Source organism: Amblyomma mixtum, chromosome 1 (genome assembly GCF_055824585.1).
Source record: "Amblyomma mixtum isolate Tamu chromosome 1, ASM5582458v1, whole genome shotgun sequence".
NCBI classification, from domain to species: Eukaryota; Metazoa; Arthropoda; class Arachnida; order Ixodida; family Ixodidae; genus Amblyomma; species Amblyomma mixtum.
Window position 1 is genome coordinate 205,461,531 of NC_143012.1, and position 23,171 is coordinate 205,484,701.

At 46.0% G+C, this 23,171-nt stretch overlaps 1 protein-coding gene across 1 annotated transcript in view; it reads right to left on the minus strand.

The window, feature by feature from the left end:
- The window catches only part of LOC149370622 (sodium-coupled monocarboxylate transporter 2-like), a 36,722-nt gene extending 22,820 nt beyond the window's left edge, over positions 1 to 13,902 (minus strand). Inside the window, exons 1-7 of the mRNA XM_089578255.1 lie at positions 13,508 to 13,902; positions 9,586 to 9,651; positions 8,625 to 8,676; positions 4,421 to 4,488; positions 4,066 to 4,223; positions 3,202 to 3,342; positions 1,255 to 1,384 (exon numbers count right to left, since the gene is read on the minus strand). Of these exons, the coding sequence (XP_089434381.1) occupies positions 1,255 to 1,384; positions 3,202 to 3,342; positions 4,066 to 4,223; positions 4,421 to 4,488; positions 8,625 to 8,676; positions 9,586 to 9,651; positions 13,508 to 13,849 (957 nt within the window). The 5' untranslated portion in view covers positions 13,850 to 13,902. The remainder of the gene's footprint in view (positions 1 to 1,254; positions 1,385 to 3,201; positions 3,343 to 4,065; positions 4,224 to 4,420; positions 4,489 to 8,624; positions 8,677 to 9,585; positions 9,652 to 13,507) is intronic.
- Between the last annotated feature and the right edge of the window lie 9,269 nt (positions 13,903 to 23,171).

The following is a 23,171-nucleotide window of genomic DNA, read 5'->3' on the forward strand; positions in this document are numbered from 1 at the left end:
GCTCTTATTTTACTCTCGGTGAAGTAACCTTTTTGCGTAGGAAAAATAACTGCCTGTACGTTAGAATTTCAGCTATTCATGGCTGCAAAGCACTCCTGAGAGAACATCAGATAAAAAGAGCATAAGATTCTAGAAACAGAATGCCGCAGGAAAGAAAGAAAATTCGGGGACAGCTAAGCTTCGATCTAGGGCATGCCCTGATACCGTTAACGAGTTCCTTCAGCGGCCTGCGGTCATCTCAGCGTAGCACTTCGGATACACGGACTCTGTTTTTTTTTTCGACGCAGGTTCCCCATTCGAAAAGACTTTATACTGCTCGCGCGCCATCTCTTGGTGGAGCGACGTACACGAAATCGCGGGGTTTTTCCGGTGGTCGCCGCATGCTGGCTCCTTTATGCCGCGTCATGCAAGGAAGGTATAAAACTCCAAAATGCACTTTGCTACTCGCTCAATAACTGCTGAAATAACCTTTCTAATTACACACATACTCATTAGCATACAGTTACGTGAATGACCACACGACATACATATACATCCACGCTTGTACCCACATCATTCAAGCGTGCCTGCGAGGCGTATGGGTTGCGTGTTTGACTAGCAACCCAAGGAACGCAAGATCGAAGTAAAATTGTTGAAATCTTTCTCTATCCGGAAACCATTAGCTTTCCAAAGCTACGTCATTTAGAGATACAGTTACCTTTAGCCCACATTACATGTCATGTAATCCCTTCCATGTCATGTAATGGAACGTAATCACTTTCGTCCCATTGAACCGCGTGTGACGTCATGTGCGACGTGAGTTTCGCTGCAGAACGACGCCGAAGGGACGATGCCGCTTTTTCCCCTGAACGGAAGCCTTAACGCTGCCGATTTTTTTGTTAAGGGTTATGTTGCCCTGCCTTCACATAAAGGTATTAGCGACTGCCCGGTCAATGATTTTTCACAACCAGTCTACCAAAGGTTGTTTACTGTGCGTATGCATCAGATATAGGGCGTATTTGCACATTTTGATAAAGCTACTCCAGGAATGCAAGTGTCTTTCATCTCCTCGTAACGTCTTCTTCTTTTCAACACTCTTCTTTTCTGTCTCGGCTTCAGGCGTGGCTAATCTTGCAATACACAATTAACAGAGTTTGTTCACGACTTAGCCTCGGTAGCTGATAAGCAGCAAGACGTTGACTTCGTTCTCTTATACTTCCGCCAAGCATTTTGGTTTACGACATAATAGAGAAATGTGCGAAGTTTCAAACTCACTTGATCAATGCTCTGGATTTCTCCCAGCGGAGTCGGATCGCAGCCACGAAACCAGACTGTCAGTGCCACTCCCATGCCGAGGCCCACAATGTACAGCAGAACGAGGAGGACTGCACTCGTGACGGCAGTTCTGCGCAAGAGATCAGAAACACAACTCTGGCATTAGTTTTGCGAAAACGCACCTGAAATACCTACGCATTTTCTATAGAACGGACCTATAAAATGCGGCATGCGACGATCGGTTTGTGGTACTGCTTCTGTTCAGAAAAAATGACGGTTGTTTGAAGTGAAGGGCAACTTGAAAGTGAAGGCGGAAACATAGAAAGGTGCAGGATGAGACATCAGAAGAAAGCTCAAGACGGCATCGGCATCTGAATAAGCGGGGCAGACAAATAACCGTGCACGAATGTCACGCTTGGAGTGATAGACAGCTCAATGTGCCTTAGCAGCAGATGCATCTTTGACAGAAGGCTGCAGGCGGAGATCGTGGTAACTAGTGCAAACTTTGAATGAGTGCCACAGAAAGTGGAAGAGAAATTTTTCATTGCGCGAAAGGTGCCTCAAGCGCCTTTACTTTAACGAAATACGTCAATTCGGTTTTACTCATTGTGCGCCTTGAATAAGGATGTACACGAGTTACCCACACCCTAGTCGAAACCAAGAGGAAGAAATGTGCTTGGGCAGGGCATGTAATGCGAAGGCAGGATAACCGCCGGTCCTTAAGGCTACGAGTGGATTCCAAGGGAAAACAAGCGTAGCAGAGGGTGGCAGAAAGTTAGGTGGGTGGATGAGATTAAGAAATTTGCAGGTATACGGTGGCCGCAGCTGGCAAAGGACAGTGTTAATTGTACAGACATGGGAGAGTCCTTTGCCCTGCAGTGGGTGTAGTCAGGCTGGTGATGATGATGATGACGTGAAAGTCGGGGTCGCGCAGAGCGAGAAGAGCATTGATGAAGTTGCCACGGACATATTTTATTTTATTTTTTATTTTTATTTACGACGCACTGCAGGCCGTGAGGCCCAAGCAGGAGTAGATACAGAAACAGATCACAAATTGAGCAATACCAAAGTGCCAAAAGAACAAAAACAGCGGGAAATGACATTGAAAGGCAAAAAAAAAACTATGAAAAGAAGCTAAAAAGCGTGCTTACAGTGGTCACTTATCATGTCAAGAGACCGTACGCATAGCGTATATGTGCGGATTTCATTCAGATGAATGTAGCTAATGTGACGTTATGTGAGAAGGGATTCGAAAAAACGGCATGGCGTCATAAAAACATCATAAAACGTCATAAAAACACTTTCCGTTCTTTTAATATGTTACACGACAGCGTGTTCAGCTCTTTCGGTCGAAAAGCCGTCGGCGCTGTCGGCACCGCGTATCGAAAATAATTGGGGGGGGGGGGGGCGTAACGGGGGGGGGGGGGCGTAAAAAATCGTATCATGCCAACCGCCTGGCGCAGAATGTTCCGAATGCTTTCATACGATTCAGCGTTTCTTGTGACATAGACTGACTAGTTGAGTTAGATAGACCCTATCTCGCGGCAGGGATTAGAACGACTGACCTATGATCGGGGGCTGCGACAGGTGCCCGTCGAGGTAAGTGAGACAGTTAGTGCGTCATTTCTCTCACTCAAAACCTCGAACGGGCGATGGTGTTCCGTGCACTCCCTGGCAGCGCTGCAGCACGCCTTCGCGTTCCACTCTTGAAGGCGAAGCTTAAGCGTCCTCCATTTTTTTTTCTCCAGCAGTACCCTAACTTAGGTTTTTTGAGCAGGTGACGCCTTAGTACAACAGCAACTGAGCTTTTCTGGATTAATTCGCACAATATATTTATACAATTCAGTTTGGTTAACTTAGCAAGCCTTATGCTGCACTACCCCAAACATCTTTCAAAAGGCACCCTAGCTTCCACAAGCGACATCCTCCACACAAAACGTAAAATACCTTCGGGCTTCCTGGAGTGTCCGAGAAGCGAGGAGTCTCTGAGCGACCATTTGATCGAGACACAGTCGATAGATGGTTGCTGCCATCGCACCCCAGAAGCAGGACCAAACATTTTCGTCGTTGGTCAGGTCAAAGCTGAAGCTGTTGGAGAAAGATGAAAGGGATTCTCTTCTGAAAGTGAAATGCTGTGCGTTGATCTCTTAGTTCTTCGAGTTTATTAAATTAAGTGTAGATCTAAGCGCAACACAGATTCGAAGAGCGCGAAAAGGGATTATAACAGGCGAAATACCATTACATTAACACAATAAATTAATTAATTACATGAAGTTACAAGAATCGACTACAAATACTTAAAATAGACATTGGATTTCTAGCGGCTTTCATTAAAAAAAAAGGCAATTTTCGAACAATGAACGCCTACTCTATATCAGATGCTGGGAAATGTCTTTTTATCATGCTTTCATGCCTTATATGTGTCGTATTTCGTTTTTGCTGTCTTTCTTTTGTCTTGCTGGCTCTATTTTATTTCACTTAAGCTCTTCTAACGATCTATCATTACACTGTGTTGTTTTCTACTTTGTGAATAATGTTTAATTTTTCATGCATTGTATATGCTGCATTTTCAAGACTACCAATATGTCATCCTACTGAGCACAGTACGGCTGGTGAAGCCTGGTCAGCCAAAAGTCGTTCGACTTTGTCCTGTCACCCTCGACCTAGTGTGCCGGAATAAAATCTCAATCAATCAGTTAAATCAATGGAAAAGTGGCATCTCCGTGCGCGTGGAGAAACCAGAACAAATCTCCACCTTTTACAGTGTGATAACTGCAGATCATGCAGGCAAAAAAAGGGAAACAAACTTACTCGGCAATGTAATCTCCAAAGTTCAGATCACTTATTGGCTGAACTGTTGAGTTTGAAGAGAGTGAGTCTATTATAACCTTCGCTATAAGAGTGGTCGGAGCGACCAGAATAAATAAGAACTGCATGCAATCTGTCCACACCACGCCACGAAGTCCACCCTGGGTACAGAAAAAATAAAACGGGTGGTTTCGGCATGATTTGCTTCAGTGAAATAACTGAATACACAGATATATTTTAACAGCTTCAGGATATTCTGCAGCAGCTCGAACATGGTTTGAAGCCATCGTGGTGAAGCATTACAAATGCATCTGAACACAGGGGAGCAAGCAAACAAAAAAAATCGTTGCATTCTTACCAGTGCCGTGTACAGCGTTCCCGAAAGTCCTATGAGTACATTGCACCAGAAAAGAGGGGCTTTGAACACTGCAATATAGAAGAAGAGCAATTGACAAAGGCCACAAAAAGGGGAAATGGCATGCATTTCATTATGGTTATTGGTGGTGTGATATACAAAACATAACGTTGCTAATATTGCGACTGGCCTTCAAAACGAACGCCTCAGATGTCAGGAAAGTAAGACAGGTTTTTCAGTTCGGAAGTTCATAGCAATTTCTTTAATGTATTTCATCTCTTTTTTTTTCAACACATTTTTCTGCTTTTTTCACATGTGACGCTTATTGTCTTCTGCCTTTGCATTTCACTCTTCTTTTTTTATTTCACTCACTACACTACAATTCTTGCAAATATTTTCCTGAGTGCGTCGGGAGTAAAAACATTTTTTCAAGAGACCCACATGTTGTGAGATCTGCACAAGGAGTGTAGGGAAGCTTTCACTACCAAATCCGCCGCGAGCACAAATGTATTTCAGGCGGCATCAAGCGCGCAGTTGCCTCAAGGTATGCAAATCCCTTACGAAAAAAATAGACGGACTACAGAGTTTCTATGGACTTCTGTGTATAAAGTCTATAGACTGTCTATAGATAAATATTAGAGAGCAGTCTATAGGCAATACAAATGAAATAGTCTATAGACAATCTATAGATTTATGGCCACACACTTTTAGTAGAGATTTTTCCTATAGACAGTCTATAGACTACGAATAGACAAAAAGCAATATCTACTGGAAGTCAATAGAGTCAATAAGAAGTCTGTAGACTGTCTATAGACCATTTTTATAAGCGCCGCGCTTCGCGTGAGTATTGCGCGAAATCTCCGTGCTGACGCTGATATGTTTTGTCCGGCTAGTAGCGTGTTCCACCAGGAATCGGGTCCAGGAGCACCGCCGCAATGCCGACGGAGGAAGGAACGTGGGCCGGAGACAGGGATGAGGAGAAGCAAAGGAAAAACTGTATTCACATATTTACAAAGTTATTTACAAGCAAAGACAAAGAAGGTAAAAGCTGAGAAGTCTCAGGGAAACGCTGAAGGAATCGCTCAGGGAATCGCTTATGGAATCGCCTCGGGAATAGCTCCTCGATGAACGTGACGAGCGCTTTTAAATAGACCCTCCCGAGATCTTCCCGCCTTTTCCGACCAATCGTAAGGACTTCGTCCGGGTGCCCCTTAAGGTCGTTCCCCGCTTCGTCGTCTTCCTCGGCTGAGGCACTTGGATACTCGGAAGTGTCCAGAAGAGCGTGTTGTCCGGCTAGTCGGATGCCATATCTTGTTTCAAGGAAACGTCAAAAGGCGAACACCTGCAGCGTCGTCACCCCGCTTCATCCGCTGAGGCACTTGGATACTCGAAAGTGTCCAGAAGAGCGTGTTGTCGGGCTAGTCGTTTCCGGCCAGGTGGATCCTATATCTTGTTTCAAAGAAATTCCCCAAAAGGCGAACATCTGCTGCGGCGTCACCCTGCTGTTGACAAAAGAGCGAGGCGCGGTTGTATGGCAGACGCTCGTCTCCTCAGGTGGCAGCTGGCGTTGAGTCATGTCACCCTGGCAGATGCATACACAAAGTCGCAGGGTCAATACTGCTGCGTTGGGTAGAAGTGGTGGTACGTGGAATCCAGGAGTCGTATCTGTCCCATCGTGTCTGGTTCCACCTTTCAGGAGGTCGCATAGAAGCGCGTGCATGAGGAAAGACCACTTTCGCAGAACCACACACTGCCTCTGGGAATGGACTATGTGGATACAGGTGTGACGGGAACACACAAAGAGAGCTGGGGGGGGGGGGGGGGGGTAGAGTCATAACAACGCTCACTCTGCCTTAAGGATGGAGACTGCAACGTTTTGCACGCAGAAAAATTGGGGGCCTTATTATTCACATCCTTAAATGTTTCTTCTTTCGTCGTCATCATCATCAGCTTGACTACGCCCATAGCAGGGTAAAAGCTTCTACCGTATCTCTCCAGTTATCCGCGCCCTGTGCTGGCTACGGCCACCCTATCCCCGCAAAACTCAATCTCACCCACCCACCCAACAATCCCCCCACCCCTGCGACCGCAAGCCTTCCCTGTCTTGACCCGCAAGAATGGCGACCTTGACTCTCTGTGCATTTTATAAAGATATCCGTCGTACAACACTTGCAGCAGCAATGCCGACGGGGAGTAAAGTAGCAAAAACCAGCGACTGTGTGTTTAGTTTCCGCACTTGAGTTGCTACAAACACAGTATACACCTCTGTATAAGAAGGAAGAAATTTTTGCGCGATATGCATTGCAAGGTAAGGGTTTTTAGTCAGCCTACCGCGCAACTAGGAGTAGTTGTACGAAATGGACACAATAGATATTGTCACAAACGCACAACCATACAGATATCACAAATTTCGACGCTGCCTCAAAGAATGTTAACATAGAGTTTCCATGTCGGTAGATCTCACTTATTTGGTTGATTCCTTAATACCTTAGAGGTTAAATATATAGAGAGTTTATTTGTACTCTAATACCGGCTCAGTCTTCTAAACCTTTTCCGTGCCGAAGGCCCTCCTTAAAAGTTTTGCCTCAAGCGACATTGTTCTTCATATGTCTATTCTTATCGGCACGCTCATGGTCATTTTCTTTTCTCGGATTTGTTATCGCTTTTTTGGTGCCTACAACATTTATTAATGAGACTATCTTTGCAGCATGAAGCGGCCGCTTTCGGGAAGATTCATCATGCTCCGGGTCCTTCAGCGATCGGTGCTATTATTAATCGGCTAAGACAGGCTCTTCCCTAATTTTAGTTCCTTTTGCTCGGGCCAAAATGAATGTTATGCAGCAAAGATTAAGGCAGATTACCTGACTGGCCCAGACGATCACCGAGGAAGCTTTCGCTCTTTCTTTCTGATATAAGGTGAAAGGTGAACCCCTTTGTTATCTTTGAAAAAAGCGTTTGCATGTTCACATGCCATCTGGTCACGGCTTCTCAAAATTTTTGTTGTAGTCAGCAAAGGCTGCATGGTTTGTTATGCTTGGCTTTAGAGCAAGCGGAGCAATGAGGGGAAGGGGGGGGGGTGTAAAATATACTCTGCATTATTTGCCACACAAAGCTGTCGTTCTCTTAGTCGTTCATTACGGTTATGGTCGCTGTGGCAGAGAAGTTTCTGCAGCAGTTGAAGGATAGGCCATGAGAGGAAGATGGCCGCTCCAAATAATTACTTATTTGGAGCTGGCCTGATGGCCAGCGGTTCTTCGCTATGAGTGTAGGGTTTCCCACAATGTGAAGAACGTGCCGAATCAGTACGGTGCGCTCGTGGTGTTTCCTGCTCTGTGCAAGTTGGTCTCATCGTGCACAGATCATGCCAGAAACGATGAGCGTTCTGGACAGTATGAAGCCTTATGCCACTCGGGATGTAAGTGCTTGTCTGGGGCTGCATATGAAATCCCCCTATCCTTTGGAAAATCATACAAAAGTCTAAAACGGACCGCTGTAGAAATCAGTGGCTGAGGGAACACCAGCTTTCTATGGAAAACAGCCAGGTACTAATTTGCCCCTGCACTGCTGCGCACGTTCTGAGGCTATGCGCAGCAAACCATGCCAGCCATTGCCGGCCAAGGCAAAACTTCAAACAACATGCCTTGACCAGGTGGCACGTGAACTTCCCGAGGAATTTTTTTTTCACGGAAAGGAATTGGACAACTGTGTGAGCGAACCGTCTATCATCCTGTATCGGAAGACGGTTTTTGAACTTCGCTTGAATCATGATTGGGCATATGTAGGTACAAAATGCATTTTCTTCCCACTAAAACAAGTCACGAGTTTTGCATGACCCATACCGTTCACTTCCATGTTTATTTTGCATAGTTCCTTTGTTAATAATGCATGAGGCTTGCCCTTCAGCGCGTTCTATTGTGGCTTATATCCGCCCTTGTGTCTTGTTATTTTTTCTTCTGTGGTTACATGCATTAGCGCTGCTATTTTGCTTAGACTCTCTTCAGCTTAGTTAGAGACGAGGCGATTATAGCTTACTTTTCTGCATCCTTGCCTCCGCCAAAATTACAGCTACTAAAGCATTCTGTGACCCCACTCCCATTTAGCCCAATACGTGCGTGAGTATGACACCCTTGTAACGAGAAACAGTTCCCACATTTGTTACTGGTAAACTTCAAATCATGACCGAACGCAAAAATCTGCTTAGCCTTACCGGTGACAAGTGTCAGTGACGCTGCGAAAATGGAAATGGCACCGATGCTTTGCTGAAACGAAAAAGTATCGCGTGAGTAACTCTTACGACACATGTTATTACTTATGAGCTTTCAAAGACAGGAAGGCAGTGGTTTAAAATAAAATGGTCAAGTGGTCGAAATGGTCCAATAATTATTCTCCTGAAGCAATGCCTACCAATTCAATATAGCGTACGAGTAAATAATAACTTAATTTTTACGCAAGCAACACCCCATAATTAGTAGCAAAAAGCATGCGATTTGCACTATGGGTACAGAAACTGAATTTTGCGCATTAACATGTAGAGGAGAGTTCACAATTTTAAAAGAAACCTTGATTCTTTTCATCTGCAGAAAACAGGTATTGTTATTTGCAAGCAAATTTCCGCCCGGTGTATACTTAGCTGCTTTCAATTACGTTTTTTTTCTTTGGCACGGACTAGTGGAAACACCCTCAGCGCAGAGTGACACAGTCGAGATAAGCGCATTTGCATCTGTATGCGCGTGCCGCATTTTTCATCGAGAAATGTAGCCTCTGATGCCGGAAACAAAAAACGTTATCGGTCAGTAAAATCTGTACTTCGCTTTATCCAGCAAAGCCGTCGACAGGAACCACTTTGCACTATACGAAGCGCAAATTAAACAATGAATTGAACTAGACTTAAGAATTACATTTTAGATTCCATCCAAATTGCCCCAGCCGCCTATCACATTTCTCGCACGGAAGCGGACACTTTTTTGGAAAATCTTCCGCAGTTTCCCTTTTGTATAAAGAAACTCACTAGTGATTGCAAACCAAGAAAAATATAATGTGCATCAAATAGACGGAGGCGAGAATTCTTGAACGGAATTCACAAGCTCGGATAATAACCTATGATATAACTCGCCGTCACCCGACCAGAAAAAAAAAGCCAATTAAAAACGTAATGAAACGTCGATTACCGTGAGGAAGATGTATATAACGCATGCCGTCAGCGAGATGGTGGCGTTAAACCGCAGCCGGATGTACTAAAAAGAGTTAAAAAGCAATACCTGTATGAGTATACGAAAGGACCTGCCCGCACTGAAACACCCATTGCGGGAGTAAGCAGATTTAGCGGACCGACAAAACACGAGCCGAAAAATGTTGCATTTGCAGCTCTTTTGAAATCTCTAGCTAACATGAGGGAATATTAATAAAATTAAAAACTTCTGGCAATTGCTCTGTCGCGCTGTATGCGCTCTTCCGTTTTTTTTTTTTTTTAATTAGCGCCTACGCAGTCATCGTGGCAAGCGTATCACGACACAAAGCACTCACCGTCTGCCACTCCACGAATGAATAAAGGAACAACATAGAAAAGCGAGCGTTCAGTGTGAGCTTATTCTGTGCCTACATGTTGTGCGGATCTAGCTTCAATATGCCTTCCACGACTGTCTCGCACAGCAGAGTAGATGCTCAACTAAACAACCGCAAGTGGACTCTTTAATAACATTCCCGAGGGAACCTTTAAGGAACTTACGCGTGATAAATGCAAGTTCAGTGCAATTCAATTTAATTCAATTCCAATTTCACTGTAATTCAGTACCAATTCCATTCTAATTCCATTCTATTCGTTTGTAGTTGGTGCAGTTGTAAGAACTACTATTAACTATTACTGGTTAACGTTTCATATTTTTCGCCCTTGACGACATCAAACGCGTGAGTTTTATAACGCCACCACTGTTTTGGGCGATGCTGAGTTTTCGTGCCGACCAGCGCACGCCAACCGACGTCCCTCACAAGTATGAATAGTGTCCGTGCGCAGATCCGCTTCGGCGGCGCGCTGTCGGGTTGCAGTGGACGTCAGGTGCGTATTTGCTCAGGGAGGCCAACACAGTGCTTCTATTTGCAACACAACTATCTGTGTAATGGATTCGTGCAATGGGAATGTTTCTAGTTCTCTCGGAGAGAGAGCGCACGAGCGCGGCAAGACCAGACCGGATCCATTTCGGCTCGGTACTCGAAACTCGTAGAGAATCTTTCTTCGCACGCCGCGGGGCGTGCAAGGACGCCCCATCTTTAGCTGCATACTGACACCGTGTGCCGAGGCATTTAAGCGCAGGCCCACACCACGAAAGGCAAGTCGACTTAAGAGCCATGGCTGCTCCCAGCATGACGATGAGGAGCTGCAACGGCTTCGCACGCTCCACAGCTCCCTGGTATGTCTTGTTCCCTGGATGCGACGTTGATTCCAGTGAAGCGCTCAGCGCGCTCGACTGGAGCGAGCAGGTTGGGATTCGGCAGCTACGTGTTCAAATCAGCGCCGCCTCGGACTTGCCAACGGCGCCGCTCTCTTGCGGTTTACCGATTCCTTGTAAAACTATATTTCCGGACTCCAGATACCGTCTTAAGTCTGTGCTTTCTCTTCTACAAGCCAATAGCTAGCTGTAAGAAGCTTCCGTGTATGGTCGCGGTTGTTCTCATTTATCGTATGGGGCCAAACGCGTAAGAACTAACGGTAGCGCTTATACAGGAACCGTTTTCTGGAGATAAAAATATGCTTTTTGATCAGTGAGCAATGTTGGACTCATATTTCGTTCGAAGAAACTGATCCCTGCTTGTGCATAAGGCAATCGGCACAGAGGATATCTCAAACTGCTTGGAGGTCTGGCAACATCATACCCGCAGCTTTCGGTCGCCATCTTGGCTTGGCACAGCCGGTGCGTAGTCAGCTATGCAGGCTATGCTGATATCACTGAAGCTGCCATGAATCTTGACAGTAGAAATTCAAAAAACCAGGCTTCAGCCACTGCGCTGTCTCTATTCCTCACATCTTATCAAATGTATGCGCATTTCTTGTCGTTAAACGAGATTGAGGTTTAGCTACTGTTAAGACGAGAGCCTTTAATGCCTCATTGTTATCGACAGAAGGTTGTCAGCAGAGGTGTCACGCTTTTCTAGTCAGATCACAAAAAAAGATCTTTGTGCACATCAGGATTCGAACTGCCACCATTCCGTTCCGCAGCTGAGCGTGCTAATGGCTACGCTACTTCCTGCCAACGCGTATGTATTTCTCCGTGTCTAGGACGGTGGAGAGTGTTTGCAGAAAGGCGTCGAATTAGGCAGATGCCCCACAAACTGAAAGGCTTTCGCCTCACCGCACTTTAGGCCAGCAAAGTCCCCCCTGAATTTTTTAGCTTCCGATTATACACTGGCGATTGCTCCACCGTAGCGACACTTAGATGTTAACAGAAATCGTCAGTTTGCGGCACTGAACTGTGACCTCGCAGATCTACGTCCCCACGCCCACAATCCACAAATAATCATGAACTGCTGCTGTTACCAGCTGCAAGGAGTCCATATTAGAATCTCGAATGAATACTAGAATAAAATGGGAAGCTTCCTTTCTATGGGAGTGGTGCCCACGCTAGCAGGCTTCTACCGCGGCCTCGACGTCGGTCGGGCTGGTGCATAGTCTGATGCTGCATTTTCTTCACATCGGTGAAGCTGTCATGAACCTCGCGAGTAGAATTCCAAAGACTACCTTCAGCCGCTGCGCTGCTTGTATTGCTCATACCTTACAAAATATAGCTCCTTTCATGTCGTTAAGTCAGAGCCAGCCCGCTCGTCTACCATCGTCGCTTGAAAACAGGGGCTGAAGATTGTAAGAATCGACGCTGGTAACTTCATCGGCAGTCGAACTCGTCCCTTCTCATTTTAATGCACGAATCTGGGCATGTGCTCTAGCAAACTTCATTACCACCGCTGTTTTTTTTTTTTTGTCAGAAGTGAAAGAGCGTTTGCCTGGTAAAGTACTGCGCAGCTATACTGGTTGTGCTTTGTGGACAGCTGCGTTGGCCGGGAGCAACATATTTCTATAAACGTCCGTGCGCGCCGGCGTGTGCAGCTGCATATACCCCTACACAATCCTCTGCCAGCTGCCTAAGTTCATCCCTTCAGCAACACCGTGCGACGCACATCCGCACTTTTCCACGTGACGATTGCAGAGCGCTGCGGAGTTGCCAGCGTTGATTTTCGCAGTCGTAATTTCTAGCGCCACATTTTAAACGAGGCTGCAGACGCGTGTGGAGGAGTTTTTGCACTGCTAGCAGTCGATTTAACAAGAGGAAAGCAGGTAAATATTGTTAATAATACGTTACAGCCAGTCCTGTCTTGTGTGTGTTGTCTCCGTATTTTGGCGCCATTACGCTTTTTGCGTAAACATGTCATGTTAATAATACTACGCGCAAGAAGGAGGCCTTTTTTTTTTTCACTCACATTTCCTTCTTGAAATATTGTAGCGACCTTTCTTACGGCCATGAAAAGCGCGCTTTACTGGTGAAAGAGCCTACAGCAGTTACTGCACGGGCTTGGTACGCTGGTCGAGCCGCGGGTGCAGGCGTGAAGTTAGCATTTTGTCCTCCGACACTTGGCCGGTTCCCAAAGCTGGACAAGCTCTATACGGTTTCCTCGCAGAACAAGTTGTCGCTCCTTGGCACAGCGGCAATAGAATCGATAATAAAATAAACCTAAGCAACTGCGCACGCAGGAAACTAAGCAATAAAAATCGGCACATGGTTGCCCTTGAGTGAACTGTGGCCTGCCAGAAGAGAAACTTTTTGAGGACAGGAAAGACGCACAAACTGGCTTAGTTCTCGGTGGCCGCCTTAAGTGCCCACCGTAATTAGTGCTACAGCACGATATTCCGCGCTAACCATGCTAAACCGTCTATTTTTTTAGGTTACGACACGCACTAGCTGTTCGAAGAGCGGAAACGACGCCAGTACAGAACGGTCGTCGCTGACCGACTCAACTTTTCTGTACTACGGCCGACAAAGATTACGTCATTATTAGCAATGCTACTAGCAGCGAAAGGTAACAGCAACAACAACACGCACCACTCACCTCAAATATAGACGTGACGCCGGCTCTGTACAGCAAGGGTACGAATACCTTGGTGACCAACGGAAGGAGCAAGAAAGTCATGACGATTGCCCAGTTTATGTGCCAGCCGTAGGCGTAGTAATGCGCCGAAAAGCCGACAAGCCCCGTCGCGGAGAAGAGCGACGCCACGGAAGATGCAGCGAGTGGAAGGGTCTTCAGTGATCGGCTTCCGAGAAATATCTCCGCCTTCGCTGCGGTGCTCCCTTGGGGTGCGGATCTCTTGCGACAAGAGAAGAACATGCCGAGACAGAAATTGGCACAAATCAGGACTGCGAAGAGGACCAAGTCGAGAGCATGCAGCATGGCGAACACCGCTGCGCTGCCACAGAGCGCGCTGTACTGCACGTCTGACGGATGTAGGAAATTGCTCTGTTTGCGGTCGCTACCGTCGACAAGCCCGTAAAGCTGGAATAATGAGGAGACCTGGTCGCGCTTGTCGTCATCCCATTTGTGAGCGCGGCATCCTCTCTGGGATACATGCAAAGGATATTGAACTGCATGCTATAGGCGCTGCGTCTGCTTGGGCGTCGAAGCTCTTAGGAAATGGCACAGGCAGCGCAGAGGCTCCCATTAATCTCTCTCCCGAAATGGAACAAAGCTGCGCCACCCGCATTCCTGAAAAACGATGTACGCGGTTATGTTCCACACGTGTGAGTCTCATGATTCGAAGCTAGCATTTTGCTCAACTTTGAAACATTTTGAAGTGACCTCATTTTCTCTCTTTGTTGCTGGCGTGAGGACGAAGCACCGGGTCTTTACAAAATAGAGCCTAGAATGAGCGGAAGGAAGTTGAAACCTGCAGTTACCTGCAGCTGCAGTCAACTGCGCACAGCTGTTGTTTTTTTCAATACCGATACTCTGCTATTGGGACCGAGCCACGTGATGTAATTCGTGCACTAATTATCCCAGACATCGGTAGCTCAAAGTTGCTGTGCGGCTCACGCCTGAGGATTTTGAACTTTTCTCTTTGTTTAGTTTTATATGCTTTTATGGGGTTTAATGTCCCGAAGTGAATCAGGCTATGACAGATGCCGTAGTGCAGGCCGCCGGATGATTTCGACCACCTGGCGTTCTTTAATTTCCACTCGCATCGTACAGCGCACGGGCCTCGAGCATTTAGTCTACATGCCACCGCCGCGGCGAGGATCAAGCCCGCATATTTCGGGACAACTGCCGACCACCGTAACCACTGAGCTACCACGGCGGCTCAGTGCCTTTTTGGGCCAGTGTGACCAAAGGCGTCACTCTGGACACCGCTGAACCTCTTCTAATATCCATGAAAGTCCATGTGGTTGCCGTAACGCCTGTCCTAGTCCCAACTGCAATGCCTTCCCCCCGCCGTGACCACGTAACCACCTCTGCCCCACACGCTTTTACGCAGCTAGGCTACCCCTCCTTGGCCTTTGTTCTGCTCCGGCTTGTGGGGATACTTCGCCGCATATATTGTTCACGATTCTAAGATAAACGTCGCGGCAGAGATATACACTATTCCTGAGTAATCTACCCTTGCGCGTTCTTCGACTCTCTTTCCGACAAAAGAATCGAGAAAAGAAAAGAAAAAGGAAGAGTCTGTGGTACCAAGCATGGGCCACCATTCATGAGGTGTGCCGAAGCGGTAGTTTATGAAATTTCCCTCTCGTGCGGTCGTTCCTATGTAGGACAAACAGGGCGCTGTGTTAATGAGCTAATCAGGAAACATGGACGAAACGTAGAGCAAAATAAAGAGGGCCCAAGTTTGTCGAAAGATATCAGATTCTGCCCTTCCCGCTCTTGTGAGGCATGCTTCTCAGCCGTGCGGATCCTTGCTAGAAGCAGCAATATCAAAGCCAGAGAACTGATTGAAGCATTCAGGTTTAGGTTTGGTTTAGTTTATTGGGGTTTGACGTGCCAAAGCGACTGAGACCATGAGGGAAGCCGTAGGTGACGGGCTCCGGAAATTTCTACCACCTGGGGTTCTTTAACGCGCACTGACATCGCATAGTACACGGGCTATATCAACAACAAAGGCAGTTTGTGTGTCAGCGAAACATCGGTACCTCTGTATCAGGCGGAAAAAATGTTTTTTGAGCGTTCGTTATCATGTAGAAATTGATGCGCAAATTTGTTCCTTGCGCAGGCGCTGGCCGAGTGCATATATGTATATGGGTTCTGCAAAATAAACCGGTTGTGAGTGGCGCTCTGTCCCGTTCTCTTGTCTTGTGTGTGTGCGTGGTTTTTGGCGCCTTTGTGTTACATTGTTCTCAATCATCTGACGACCCGGACACTCCTCGTACTTAACGTTCCGCAAAACGAAACTGCTTTCGTGGTAGACGGAACTGGTTTCGCTGCGCTTATCCAGGCTAAGCTGTACTAAGCCACTGCCAATTTGTTTTCCCTGTCGTGCCACCTGCCAGGGACGCCTCTCTGCCGTTTCCGCTGCAATCAACCCGGATATGGCACACACGTAAGGAAAATTGCTCTTTATGTAGCCTTTGAAAACGCTTCCTCCTGCCTGTATATGTCTGGGGAGGTAAGTCTTGCTTGTGCAGGTTTCTTAGCGCTGAAATGTTAGGAGCAAGCAGCTCCAGGTTGTTGACTCCTACTCTTGCAACATGTCATTCCGTGCTACACCTCTGGGTTTACGTACTTTTTAAAATCGTCCAACCATTCCGACAAGGGCAAAGCAACGTAGCTCACGAAAAATAAGTCTCGCTTTACCAAAGTTGCTGGACAGACTTTAATCTACCTCTGTAACTTAATCACGTGCTCTAAATAACAGCTAAACTCAAACAACTAAACTTGGGTAAAGTAGAAGTGCGGAAACAGCACAATTCGAGGAAACCATTCCTGAACGGTGTTCAGAACACTGGCCCCCTCTGCGGAGTACAACTTGACCTATCAACTATGGTTGGGTTCAGAGGCCTTCCTGCTCCTGCGAGAAGTGCTTACCAACATCCCCTGAGGTCACGAACATCTCATCTTGGCCTTAGATTTAAAGGGCGCATTTGACAACATATCCCACGAGGCGATCCTTCTAGCCATAAGTGACCTTAACGGCGGCGCAAAGGCCTTTGCTTACATGCGTGCGTTCCTCACGGGCCGCACAGCCACAATAGGCATCGGTCAAACCCGCTCCGACGTCAAAGGTATGCCACACAAAGGGACTGTTCAGGAAGCTATCATTTCTCCCCTTTTTTTGAGCATTGCTATGCTCAGGCTATCGAGGGCACTGCAAGCACTTTCAAAGGTAGGCTTTACCATATACGCGGATGATATATATGGGCCCTGGGCCATAAAGAAACCACCATACAATACCAGCCCGGATAATCGAGGACGTCTCCTCTCTAAGTGGCTTCCATTGCGCCCCGGAGCAATCGGAGGTCGTACGAGTACATGGCCTGAGATACGTCTCTCCAGGCTCCATCAATCTCACAATCGAGGCTAAATCCATCAGGGAAGTTAACCTGATCCATATTTTTGGTCTTTGGATATCGGGAAACCTAAGTGTCACCCCCGCCATCCAGACTGTCAAAACCATCGCAAACCAGATAACTCGCATGATCAACCGCACTGCCAAGCGTGGTCAAGGGTTCCGAGAAGGAGACACTCTTCGGCTAGTGCAACCACTGGTACTTAGTCGAATCACATATGGACTACCCTTTTACACGCTAACAAAAGGAGAGGAGCAACAAGTTGACGCCATCATAAGGGGGTACACATGATGGCCCTTAACCTTCCCACAAACACCTCGACGGAGTATTTGACCGCCCTAGAAATCTTAAAACACTTTTTCAGAACTTGCGGAAACCATCCATGCATCTCAAACACTAAAAGACTTCAGTTCACCCAAGATGGACGAGCTACCCTACGCCGAGTAGGCACAATTGCGGACATAGGCGCACTGGATGCTCAATCCTCTGTAGAAAAATAGTACAGGAAATACATCGGCGTGGCCCCGATACCGAAACATATGCTTAAGGACGTTCAAACAAGCAGACGACAAGTGCGAGTATCCTGCACTGTTAATAAAAAACCAACCAAATGGGAGTAAATAGCTTGCCATTAACGTACACCCAAAAGGAGGTTTTATTTACTCCTTGTAAATGGAGTATTCTATTTACTCTTTTATATAAAGAAAGTATGTAGGAGTACAAAGGAGTAAATTTTTTATTACCCACAGAAGTGGAGCCCAAAACTGGCGTCATGTTTAATTATCTTTATTCAGGCTCACTTTAAAAGCAATGACAGAAGCGGAAACGGGCAGTAGGTGCGGGGGCCGCTGGCAACCCAACTTCGGAAACTGCGCTACCTTAATGTGACCCCTCCATTACGCATTCTTTTCGGCGTCTGCAAGCCCAACAGCGGCGTATAGGCGGCAGGAGTCGTCTGCTTGTCGTCTGCTTTTGCTGTACGAGCTCGATTGGTTGTTCATGTTCGTAGATAAAAAGATGTAACATTATAATCAATCGTTCAAAACTGAAAAGGTGTCGCTGGGTTGTTTTCACGGTGATGCACCACGCTATAAGTGACTAAAAACACGCGCAAAAAAAGTTGCAAATGAGAACACCCATGACGATATTTTGGTACGACAGCTTTTGCTTACATATTCACTTCTTTAATGCTTGGCTTTTCAAGATGACTTAGAAAAAGTGTAGCCTCATCACCTCAATCAAGAGCTCAGCGTTGAAACTATGTTCTGTCACAGTTCCATGTTCATGGAACGCACCATCAAATCAAATCAAATCAAATCAGTTTATTTTGCCACAGAGGCATTTCCAGATGAAGGGGAGGTGCAAGAAAAAGCTGCCCGTTGACAGCTTGACTGGCCCGCAGCAGCCAGTTAGGCACAGCGGCAGCATCCGTTACCAGCACACATACACGTAAAAAGAGAGATAACTCAGGTACAGTACAGCGTTACAATTCAATAATCATATTGAAATAATATCGAAAATAGAGCAAGAGACGAAAAAAAAAAGGAATGAAACGCAGACATACACGCTCACCATGAAAACATTCAAGTGTCACAAATGAAATAATAAAAAAAAATTCTCTTTACTCATGGATATGTTACAGCACCCATGGAGTTCACAGGTAGGTAGCAATGCTCAAAATATTAGTTATGCTAGAATGTGTTCGTGGACAGCACGAAGCTCCTTATACGTGCACGAAAATAAATTAACGCAATTCAATTCATACTCGTTTAGTAAACACATAAGTAGATAACAGAGCCCTTCTTTTAACAAATTTAGGCGAGGAGTGGGCACGAGCCAGGTCTCTTTATGCCTTGTTTTATACGCGCAGTCTCTTGTTTGCATTGTGGCTATCCTATGCAAGCTGTCGGTATTGTTTCTTGTTGCTCTTGCAACTCTCGAGCTTAACCGATATTTATAAAGGTTTAAGATTTTCATTACTCTTGAAGCACGGAAAAGGTTCGAACTGTGCGCTGCATAAGGGGCATTGTATATATGACGTGTGTATTTCTTTTGCAGTAGGTGAATCGTCTGTAGGGTAGAAGGTGATGCTTTTGCCCAGATCAAATGGCAGTACTTAATAAGATGAGAGCAAAACAGTGCGTTGTATGATAACAGTTTCACCTGTACAGAGAGTAGGGATCGCATGCGACCTATAATTCCAGTAAACTTAGCTAGCTTTTGTGATACATGATTTACATGACCATCCCACGACATATTGAATGAAAATACCACTCAAGGACATTTAAACTGTTCGACAATATCAATTGTATTGTTATTGAGCAGATATTTAGGTTTTGAGGGACATGCTTATTTTTTTGCTCGAAAGATTACTGCTTTGTTCTCTTTTCATTAATCCGCATGGTGTTAACAATGGCCCAGTCATGTAATGATTTCAATGTAATATTGCAGAAATAAATTATTTCTTGCAAATCAGATCCTGAAAAGAAGAGGCTTATATCATCGGCATATATTACATATTTTGCAGTCGTGTATATATTAACAATATCCTCGAGGTATATATTGAAGAGCAACGGCCCTAAAATGCTCCCCTGTGGCACTCCGCCATCTAGAGACGTAATTTCAGAAGTTTTGTTGTCTATCGGAACAACTTGTTTTCGACTGGAGAGGTATGAGTGAAATAGTTGCAGTGGTAGTCCACGGACACCGTATTGTTGAAGCTTTTGGGGCAAGATATTGTGATTGAGAAGATGAAAGGCCTTCGAGAAATCTACAAACACACCAACCACAAATACCTTATTCTCAAATTGAGACACGATATATTATTTTTGCTGAAGCAGTGCCAGTTCTGTTCGATTTATTTTTACGAAAGCCATATTGGAATGGTGTCAGCAAGTTACAAGATTCAAAGAGTGCTGATAGCCTCAAATGTAAGATTTTCTCGAACGCCTTTGAAAAAATAGGCAGAATGGACACAGGCCTGTAGTTGACCAAGTCGTTCCTGCCGCCGCGGTGGCTCAGTGGTTACGGTGCTCGGCTGCTGGCCCGAAAGAGGCGGGTTCGATCCCGGCCGCGGCAGTCGAATTTCGATCGAGGCGAAATTCTAGAGGCCCGTGTATTGTGCGATGTCAGTGCACGTTAAAGAACCCCAGGTGGTCCAAATTTCCGGAGCCCTTCACTACAACGTATCTCATAGCCTGAGTTGCTTTGGGACGTTAAACCCCGTAAACCAACCAAGTAGTTCCTGTTACCTTTTTTATACAAGACACTAACCTTCGCTATCTGCATTATATCTGGAAAGACTACGGCAATCAAACACATATAAAAAAATCAGCAAGAATCGGTGCAATGACATCAGCTGCGTACCTGACAGGCCGTTTCTGGATGTCATCGATATGACAGCTGGCAGAATTGTTCATATTTTTTAATAGGTCTATCACTTCCTCTGCGCTAGTAGGGTGAAAGAAAAGCGACCCGCCGTTCGTAGTATGCACATATTTGACCGCTTCAGATGGTACTCGATGCGAACCCATATTTGAAAAGAAATCATTAAATACATTAGCTAGTTGGCTGCCGCACAAAAGACCATCATTCACTTGCAATTTCATTGGGACAGCATGAGACTGGCCGCGGTGAAACAGCATGTTTAATCGAGACTGTAATGTATCAAACCGCCCGTTTTTCACCTGAAGGAACGCAAACTTGTACGCTATTCGCGCCGAGCGCAACTTTCGGGTTAATTTTTTTCGAAACTGTTTAAAATGTTTCAGGTCTTCAGGTTTACGCGTAGTAAGAAATTTCTGATACATCCTATGCTTAGCGTTAATTTCGCGATAAAGTTCAGGGGTTATCCATGGCTTACGTATATTCCGATGTTGTCGGCGCTGCTTTAGAGGAAAGTGGATGCTGTAAATGCATTTAAACATTGAGAAAAAAAAACAGTTATATTCCTCATTTGCTTCACGGTGATCATCGCTAATATAGCAAGACAGGACTCCCGCATGAAGGGTAGATGATAATACAGAATCGGTGATAAAAATGTCTAATACAGATTTGCAATGCGTAGTTACCCGAGTGGGTTCATTAACCACGTTAACAAATCCATTGAAAAGTATAATTGTATTAAGTTCTCTCTAAAGAGAACTAGGACAACTCATGTCTATGTTGAAATCACCACCTGCGATTAAAATGTATTTATTCTCAGCAATAAACTGAAGAAAGTTGTCATAAAAATTAAGGAAAGCTCGAATATTACCCTGTGGTGGGCGGTAGCAAACTGATGATACTGTGAGATCAGTACACAAAGAAAGTATTTCATAGTCAGCAGTAATTGTGCTATGGGGTTCAAGCAAATGGCCAGCAAAACTGTCGTGAAGTAGAAGCGCCATTCCGCCTCCGCGACTACTACACCAGTTAAGAGAGAAAGAACTGAAACCAGTATTCTCAAAAACGTCATGATCACACGTGCTCCACCAGGTTTCAGTCAGCATGATGCAAGAAAATTGAAAAGAAAATCCACCAAATAATTCCTCTAGGCAAGAGAACTTGTTCCTTACAGAGCGTGTGTTTAATTGCGCACATTTTAGAGACCCGAATGGAAGTTTATCTGCAATTGGATTAAGTTCTGCTTTAACACACCGCGAGAACCACACTGAAAAAGCCTGTGTTAATTAGGCCTAAGCGGGGCTTGTAACGGGGTAGCGACACTAACAAAGGAGGGTCCGGTATGGTTAGAGCACTTGAGGCTTCGCAGGACCAGTTCAATCATGTAACGTATTGTGGCTGAAAATGGCGACAAGCCGATATCTTGTACCGCAGCAGGCGCCCGTGAAGGAGCAGAAGTGAGCAGAGATTCAGCGACGGTGGTAACCAAGGGGTCTTCACTCACCGCCATTATCAGACGACTGGTCAGAAGCAGACGAGACGCTAGGTGGCGGGGCGGATTGCGGGAAATGGTGTTTTTTTAGTCCATTCAGGACTTGGGGTGCATTAAGACTAAGAAACTCCATTTAAAATTGGGAGTTACAAGGAGGAGAATCCTGATTTATGTCTCATTACTGAGCGCAGGAAGTAAAATAGGTCATTTAGCGTATTTTTACTCCATATTTTGGAGTAAATGTTTCCGCATATGGGGTTTAAAGGTGGATGCTAACCATTTAAACTACGAATTGAGTTGATTCTTTTTTACAGTGTACCTATGCCGACGCCTAGCCAGTTCCCCGAACGTGGTTTACGTGGACGCCGCAGCATACCCGGGCCATGACAAGTACGCAGTGGCGGCAGTAGACCACCGCTTCTCCACTCCATTCACTGCTTCTGTAAGAGCCGAAACACCAGCGGCCGCGGAGACAACAGGCGTGTCCATTGCCACTAGGCATTACGAGTCCCCAGGCCAAAGCGCTCATGTGTTAACAGACTCACAACACGCGTGTCGAAACTTCCTGAGAGGCCGAGTTTCCAAGCATGTCAGCCGGCTCATGGGCACTTCACCCCTCACTAAGCACTACCAAGTCACCTGGACCCCAGGCCACAAGGGACTGGAGGGAAACGAGAGGGCACATGTTCTAGCGTGAGGCACCATCAACCAAGCGGGGCCATAAACAGTGCCCGCTTTTACTCCTCTACATGCCAGGTATACCGAATGCCTCGAGTTTCAGCGTCTTGAAAGGAGACACTTCCGAGACCCCATAGGAAATTAGACACCCCAGATGCCATCTCTTGGCAGCAGATACAGCGCACACATTTCCAAACCTCCACAGAATACATCTCATATACTCAACATTACACCCCGACACGTGTCCCTAGTGTCCTGTCCGCCCTACACACTTCTACATTTCTTAATTATGTGGGGCCAAACCAAACACTCTACAGACCAAAAAAGCGTCTTTTGAGCGGTGGGAGGCGCTGCTGACCCGCGATAACCTGGAGGACCAGCAGGCCCTCATACAACAGGTCCTCAGGGCAGCTGAAGCCAATGGAGCCCTGGAATGAGGACCCCACCCATAAACTCGCACAACTCCCCTTCAGTTTAATAAAGGTTTTCCTCTTCCTTTTCCTCCCCGACCAAAAAAAAATGTACCCGTCGTCAGCGGTACGCTGGTTCTATATTCACTGATTGTCGACAGCTCATCCATTCGGCAGAATCGGAGGCGTAGACCACACGAGCCTAAAATTCGTGGCCCATATTTAAGCGGATTCTCTAATGCTTGCCCTAA